This window comes from Cibotium barometz, chromosome 24 (assembly GCF_041138505.1).
Source record: "Cibotium barometz isolate CiBa-2024 chromosome 24, ASM4113850v1, whole genome shotgun sequence".
In the NCBI taxonomy this organism is placed as follows: Eukaryota; Viridiplantae; Streptophyta; class Polypodiopsida; order Cyatheales; family Cibotiaceae; genus Cibotium; species Cibotium barometz.
Window position 1 is genome coordinate 48,098,303 of NC_141069.1, and position 8,011 is coordinate 48,106,313.

Sequence of the window (8,011 nt, forward strand, 5' to 3'; positions counted from 1 at the left end):
GTTTGTGAAGAAGATGCGATTCATAGCAGGTTTGAAGCAAAGTTTGTTGGTAAAAGTGGACTTGAAGCAACCTTCTACTTATGAAGAGGCGGTGAGGATTACGAAAGAGAAAGAATGGAAGCTGAAGAAAATGGCAGATTATGGGATCATCAAGGAAGATGAAGTGGTCGAGAATGGTTGTCTTGATGTGAATATGGTCCAGGTTGATTTTGTGCAACAAACACCTACTATGTACCAACAAATTGGCAAGGGAATGTACCAGGTAAATCCTAAGGTAGTCGCCAAGGATTTTGGGATGTTTAATAAGAGCACTGTGAAGTCTATAGCGGTGGATGTTATGCTAGCTTATGGTTATGAGAATTACCAGATTTCTGATAATGTTTCCACTAGTCAGGGTGTGTTAAGAATGTTATTTATGCTTCTAAAGTTCAAGCAGAGAAAATTCTTACAGAGAATAAGGTTTTGCCAATCATAAGCAGGGATTTAGATGTCAACAGATGCTTCTCTTGGCTTAAAGAGCCAAGTTCAGGAACTTAAGGGGAGGAGGGGAGAGACAAAAGATAGTCTACAAGAAGAGGATGGAGTGGAAGAGCAAGTAGACGAAGAGATTGAAGGGGATGGACTGCAAATGGAGGATCTAGCAGGATTTGACATGAGGGGTGAGACAAGGGAGAATCTTGAGCCTGAAGAAGAACCAAAGGTGGTTGGCAATGAGGAAGTAGAGGACAAGATGATGCCTGAAGCACCTTCGGAAATGAGTCTCTCTTCCGAAGAGGACAGTGGAAGTGGAAAGCTGGTCACGAATGATCCTGTGAGTGAGAGCAATGCTTATCTGCTGGATTCTAGGAATTTTCTCATTGAACCAGTTGAAGAAGAACTAATGCTTGAGAAACCCGGCATGTGGGAGCCAGAGTTAGGTGAAATTGGGGTTATGAGGTCTGGGAATGCTATGCTAGAAAAAGACGGAAATTTTTCCACAACAGTGAATGCTTATGAGCCAGGTAATCAAAAGCCCAAGGATTTGGGTTGTAAAATGTTAATGCATATGCTTTTGACTGTGGCTATGAAGTGGGCAAGTGAGGCCCAAGTATGTTTGGGATTGACCCAAGGAGAAGAAGATGTGGATGAGGGTTATGTAGACCCAGTTTTTGGTGATGCTAAAAGTGTGCATGAAGAGGATAGTCAGAATGGTAAGATGCCACTCGTTTTGAATGAAAGGAACTCCCAATTGGTATATCACCTAGAAGAACTAGATGGGCAGGCGTGTATAATGGGAAAAGACATGCAACAATGGCCTTTTGACCCTGGAGGCTGACAGTTTATGAATACTAACTGCTAGGACATGAATGTCCTGCAGGCTAGGTGGTTGGCAAAGTATGTTAGGAGTTTTTCTGAAAGGTGTTTTTGGTCTGTGTACATATGGGATGCATGGCATGTGTGAGAGTTTTGCTCAGGAACGCCTTGGCAGATGTACAGAGAGAATGGTTTGGCTATAGGCTTGTTTACAGGTTTGTTCGAAGTGTGCTTTGCTGCAGGTGATATCAGCCGTTCGATGGCTCAGGGTGTATTCGCGACCAAGAAATGAGTGGGCACTGGAAAGTTATGTTGGAAGATGTGGAAGCATGAGAGCCATAAAATATTGGTGTGGCTAATGTAGCCTTGAGCATAGTGTGAAATGAAGAGTGATGTAGCCATCGTTGAGGCTTTAGGAAAATAAGAATAATAAAATATAATGTGGCCAAAAAAGCATGACCACGGGGAGCTTCACGTAGCTACCAACATGCAAAACCTGGAAGATTGGCAAAGTCGGGTCGAAGGTAGTTGCCGCTGGGTGGACAGACGAGAAGGATAAGTCGCATACGACTGAGGGCCCGGGTCAGTCTGCAGAGCCGACGTTGAGGGTGTGAAGGCAGCCTTGTACGTGAGGAGGGGCGGATGATTCTACAGAGTCTGCAGTGCGTCGCTCTGGTGATAGCGGGTGAAGAGCAATGAAGCCACCTTGTAGATGGTGGACGCCTGGCCAGAGTTCGGTGGGACCAGAGACGGTATGTAGCCGACTGCAGTAAGCGAGGAGAAGTCTCTCGGGTGGAGTGCAGAGGACACCGGGCTATAGAAGACGGCTTGTGGAGCGCAGCTGAGAGCGCTGAAGTGGTGCTAGAGCGAGGGCGTGAAGTGTGTGGCTGCCTTGTGATCTACGGGGTGTGACTGAGAAAGAGAAGCCTTTTGTGAGGTGGAAGTCGCATACGATTGAGGGCTGGTCATTCTGAGGGGGTTGGTGATAGCTGCAATGGAAGAGTTGTGAGCGAGAGGGCTGGTCATTCTGAGGGAGCTGCCTAGCAGTGAGCAGCTGGTGTAAACGCGACTGGCGACTGGCGAGGGGCTGGGGACTGCTGCCTTGGTGCTGTTGCTAATGTACACGTGGCTGTTTCTGAAGAGAGAGATTCGCAAGGATAGAGATGGCTGGGACTGTGTGAAGGAGACTTGGTGTTGCTTGGACTTGCACGGCTGCTGACGGCGGCGAGTGGGTTGCACAGCTCCTGGTGAGGACAAACAGAGGGACTCTTTTAGCACACCAATCGTAGGAAAGGTAGTGACGGGGGGCTGGTGATAGTAGGCCTGCAGAGCAATGAGGAGACAGACGTGGTGGGCGGCTCTACAAAGAAGAGGGTCATCTTCAGCAGAGTGTGGTGCTGGACGTAGAGAAAGGACCGCTTCAACGACGGTGGTGGGCTGGTGATACAGCAGAGGTTTTTGGGTGTTGGCTGGTGGCAGGCGACTAGTGAGAGAGCCGCCTCTCATGCACAGGTGATTTATATGAGTCGGCCAGAGCAGTTGCTAAAGAGAGGGCTGCTCTGCTGCTGGCGACTTTCTAGGTGGTGGTCGTCTGCCAAACGGAAGGAAGCAGTGGCTAGTAACAGAGGGATTGGAGAGCTAGTGAAGGGTTGCCTTGAAAAAGGGCTGGGTATGCAGCGAAGCAAAGTTGGTGCTTGCTATGCAGCGAATGAGAGAAGCTGTCTGGCATGGAGTGTGGAGTCTGTTGAGGTAATCGCCACTGAGGAGGGCTGCGTGGACAGCTGGCTGACAAAGTGAAAGGAGCCGCCTCAGAAGGATTGTATGGTTGGCCTTGACTGAGAGGCTGGTTGGGTTTTGGTGTTGGGTTGGCGACAAATATAGAGGGTTGCCGGTGGATGCATGCAGAGAGAGAGCCTTATATGTGAGTGTGTTGCCTTAAAAAAGGGTTGTGGGTATGCAAAGCTTGTGAGCATGGGACCAAGAGAGAGGGCGAATAAAGACTTGTCCGGATGTTTGATGTGATGAAAGAGTGTTTTTTGTATGGGTGGTTTGGGAAGGGTGAAGTGTGAAGATTAAACTGTGTTGTGTTGGGGATTGTGGTGCCCCATTGTCTATGGTTTTGGCTGCAGGAGAGGATACGTTGAGCCACCGAGCTCCGGCCTCGATGACCTAGCCATTCCCAAAGAGTGAGAGATTTCTGTTTCCAGCATTGTGCTGGTGGTGCCCCTTGTGTTTGTTGTGTCTTCCAAGGCTGCTGGGTAGGTAGCTATAGAGGCATTTCTTCTTTTCCCAGCCTCCCGACACATGCCATGCGTCCCAACCATAAATGGGCCCACAAAATGACATAAGAGTCACCTTTGAGTTTGCAGGCATGCGTAAATCTTGTGCAATAAAGAGACTGATGCAATCACATATCGAGCACCCCAAAAGCTGAAAACCTCTCCGTCTGCCTGGAAGGGTTGCTCCCAACCATCCTCCATAGCATCTACGATCGTACGTTTGAACGAGAGATAGAAGATGATCAGGCAATGGATGATCACCCAATGTCTCTGATTGGGCACGAGGGGCAAAGAAGTTGATGCCATGCCTCCATTTGCAACTGAAAAACGGCTTGACCATACCGTGTGCGTGGAAGGAATGAAGGAAGTACACGAGTCTATGTATAAGAATCTATGCATAGTCTATGTATAAGAGTACGAGAGTCTATGTATAAGAATATATGCATAGTCTTATGCATAAGGGTCAGATGCATTAGAGTGTATGTAGTCTATGCATAGTCTTATGCATAAGGGTCAGATGCATTAGAGTGTATGTAGTCTATGCATAGTCTTATGTATAGAGTATATATTAGGGTGTGAGATTGGCTCAACATCAGTCCCATCTTCCATCATATCCATACATCAGTCTATGTATAAGAATCTATGCATAGTCTATGTATAAGAGTACGAGAGTCTATGTATAAGAATATATGCATAGTCTTATGCATAAGGGTCAGATGCATTAGAGTGTATGTAGTCTATGCATAGTCTTATGTATAGAGTATATATTAGGGTGTGAGATTGGCTCAACATCAGTCCCATCTTCCATCATATCCATACATGCTAATTGGTTTATCTCAAGATCCATATGTCCCATTTGCAAGACCAACAAAAAGATCTATCCCACTGCTAGTGGATTCATCATCATCATCATTATTCATAGATTCAATTTCTTCCTCATCATCTTGGATAGGGACACCTTCATCTTGATTCGTTTTGTTGGTATCTCGTGAATGTTCTTCATCTTGTACTTGACCCTCCGCATGTTCATTTCTGACTGCCACTTCGTTCATGAGCTCTTTAACATCCCTATCTTGAAAAATACTCTTTGAGAAGCAACTTGTATGACATACTACCATTTTCTGTCATTTATATCCATGTGAAACACACCCTTGCAATAAGAAGAAACACACAAAGTGTACATTAAACATGCATAAGATGAAATAGTCAAAGCTAGTGGTTAGGTGAGGTAGCACAAATGCGTCCCTCTCTGTTTGCCAAAATTTTGTGGAATTGATCCCCATAAATCCATTTTGATGCCTTTTCACAGTTGCTTGAATGCCTTGAAACACCACATCCTTGAACCACTTCACATTCACTATAAAATTTTGGAATGTCTTGAATCTAGCTTTTAGGATGTTTTGAATCATGGCACAATAATCAAGCATTGCTATACTCTCTTGCTCAAAGTTTGGCAAATCCCAACATTCTTGAGTATTGCTCTTTGTATCTCTGTGTTGAGCGTGAAAGTACCCTCCTTTGGACCACATGACATTGTATACCTTATACTACTACCAACACCAAATGAAATATATTTATGATAATAAATAACCATATCATAGGATTCTTCTTGGATTAAAAAAGAGAAAGTAGAGACACACTTACATGAAGCTCACTTCCTCTCGTGTACTCCCATTCTTCTTCTCTCACCTCTTCTCCATCTTTTTTCGCCTTTTCCATTTCTTCATAAAGCCAATCAATTGTACAATCTTTCAAAAGTGATCCCGGCTTCGGAGGAAATAGCAAAGCGTCTCAAATGCATCCTTAATGCTCTTCTCTCCTCATATATATTTCTTTTCACCTCTTCATACCTTGCCACCCACCTCTTCATAACTTTACTAATACAAAATGTATTCACCTTGTTCAACATTGATGTGTCCATTATCCTTTCTCTTCCTTTACCTAGTGGTACATGGGACACCATGTGCTCATCATCCTCGTTTTTCCATAATTGTGGCATTGTAGGATCCACTCAAGAGAGATACTTTGGAATATAGACACATGCTTCTACGCATTCAGAAGATCATAAAGAATTATTTTAGAAAAAGACATTTGATTGACAAATTTACTTACTTGATGCACATTATAAACTTATCAAGTCTGAGCTATAAAGATTGTTTCTCTTTTGAAGAATAATGTGAGCTATAAATTGATCAAGTCTCTCTATGCTTACATACATTATTCTTGAAAAGATAAACAATCTTTACAGCTCAGACTTGAATCTATGTTTAAGCTTTAAAAATTGGTAGAAAGTTAAATATTTTTTTTAAATGAAGATCCTTTTATAGACATAGCATTTTAATAGATTTTGTATATTTTTATTTTAGGAAAAACATTATTGAGTATTGCTTGTAATCTAATCAAACCCTTAATTTACTAGCAATACGTTTATATTTCTCTTTATATGGGTTGCATTATTACTTCAAATTACTTAAGCCTATTGGCATGCAGATATGATATGACACTACATTAAAATTACTATTGATCTCCATCAAGTTTGAAAATAGCCATAAGGCCCGTACACAACTTGACAATCACAAATGTATGCTCCATGTTCTCTATTCACAATGCAAATATAATATTACTTAAAACTCCTAGAAGTCTTTATCTAGTTTGAAAAATAGTCATCTACACATCTTGATGAGCACGAATGTGTATACCACGTTCTCTGGCCATTATAAGAACATAATATTAGTAGAAACCATGAGTCGTGACCTACAAAAATGAAGGCTACCGATTCAGAATTCAAAGTTATACCCCAAAAAATACGAAATGTATGGTGAGGGACATTGCCAATCGATACGATGTTCGTGTGGTACATACAGGCCCTGAGTTCGAATCAACCCAACCCTAGGTGCGGTTTAATATATAAAATCCTCGCACATGCAATAAGTACGCAGGTTATATGTGACCCAAAGAAAACAACAAGGAGTGGGGGACGCGACGTGAACAAGTTGACTAAGGATATAACGCACATTTCTCTCGCTCTCTCTCGACCAGGCGAGGCTGGGGTGGATAAATTATTACACGTGCGGCATTGCGGTAGAGCCTCCCCCAGATTCCTGCAACCTTCAAAGTCTCCTTTACATCATTAAAGCCACCTCGCGGTTCCGTGACCGGTCCGTCCATCCTCCACTTCATCCCCTCTTCAAACTCTTCGTCCCGAAATCATCAGGATTAAAGATGGCAGCAGGAACTGAGACCCTAGATCTTCTGGGCGGGCTGACATGCCCCTCTTCAAACTCTCCTTGTATCGATCATGTCCCCATGATGGGAGCCGGGCAGCTTACAATCTTCTACTCAGGCATGGTGAACGTATACGAGGATGTGCCAGCACACAAGGTATATGTATTCGGCTTAATAGCTGCTTAATATTGTCATGTGTGTCTTTCCGAGGCTCTTACTAATGCACCCCGCAGGTAAACGCTATCATGCTGCTTCTTGCAAATGGCGGAAGTGCTGTACACCCTCCCACCTCGCAAATCAAACAAATGGTAGTAGAGCCTCTCCCCCATCATCGTCTTCACCTATAACATCAGTCATGTCCTCACCAGCACAAAAGAAGCCGCAGCACCTTGTAGTCAAGCGATCCCAAGCTGGTACGTTTGCAATTGCCGTCTGACTGCATGCTTTTTACACATTTCCTTCTTGTGCACTTCTCATTTGTCTGCGCTTAGCTTTATGGCGCAGAACTTCCAGTCGCTAGGAAGGCATCGCTTGCACGCTTTTTGGAGAAGCGCGCAGACAGGTCTAGCTACAGCAAATCAGTTACCTGCTTTTTCATTTGTAGTTCCGAGAGAGATTTTGAGTCGTTAGGAGCATTGAAGGTGTGGATTTCTCTTGCAGAGCTCAAGCCAATGTGGCTACACTGGGCCGCCTAATGCCATGTACTACCGTGAAAGAGAATTTAAACCTTTCCACCATGAAGCTTACCTCCCCATGACTGCAAAAGAAGGAGTCCACAACTACCCATCGAATCACAGATTTGTGTCATATGTTCCTCTTCTGTGGTCGTGATGTATATTATGTCTTGGATGACCACTTGGATGTATATTATTTCTTGGATGACCACTTGTTTAGCTTTTTCCTTTTTCTTTTTCCATGTCAACGCTGAAAACATTTCCAAAAATACTTGACTTCGTATCCAAGTTCTTTAAAGAGGCAAAATCATTTGGTGAATTTATTCATAAGAACATCAGGCATAGTTAACACAAGACAGGCACATAGTTACTAAACCTGTAGTACACACTAGAAAGACGAAGTACAACAGTTTGCTGGCTTCATTCTTAACATTACCCTTCAAGAACACTATCAACGTGTGGAGGTTGCAGGTCATGCCTTTTGTTGGGAGTTAGACTTTGTCACGAGACCGGCGGAAACGGTCCCGCGACGCCTTTGCC

At 43.8% G+C, this 8,011-nt stretch overlaps 1 protein-coding gene across 2 annotated transcripts; it reads left to right on the plus strand.

The window, feature by feature from the left end:
- Positions 1–6,650: 6,650 nt before the first annotated feature.
- Positions 6,651–7,712, plus strand: LOC147625386 (uncharacterized). 2 transcript variants are annotated; one of them, XM_086819006.1, is made up of 4 exons: positions 6,657–6,953; positions 7,031–7,210; positions 7,302–7,359; positions 7,458–7,712. In XM_086819006.1, exons 1-4 carry the CDS (start codon positions 6,839–6,841, stop codon positions 7,552–7,554), a joined length of 450 nt encoding a protein of 149 aa, XP_086675132.1. In that variant the 5' UTR covers positions 6,657–6,838; the 3' UTR covers positions 7,555–7,712. The 2 variants fall into 2 exon arrangements, with proteins under 2 accessions (XP_086675131.1, XP_086675132.1); XM_086819005.1 differs by having other exon boundaries at positions 6,651–6,953; positions 7,302–7,712.
- Positions 7,713–8,011: the final 299 nt, after the last annotated feature.

Bases quoted from the DNA above. Each gene is read 5' to 3' on its own strand.
- LOC147625386 (XM_086819005.1), top strand. From the start codon at position 6,839: ATGCCCCTCTTCAAACTCTCCTTGTATCGATCATGTCCCCATGATGGG. The intron at 6,954-7,030 runs GTATATGTATTC...TGCACCCCGCAG, and splicing joins AGGATGTGCCAGCACACAAG to GTAAACGCTATCATGCTGCT. The intron at 7,211-7,301 runs GTACGTTTGCAA...TTTATGGCGCAG, and splicing joins AGTCAAGCGATCCCAAGCTG to AACTTCCAGTCGCTAGGAAG.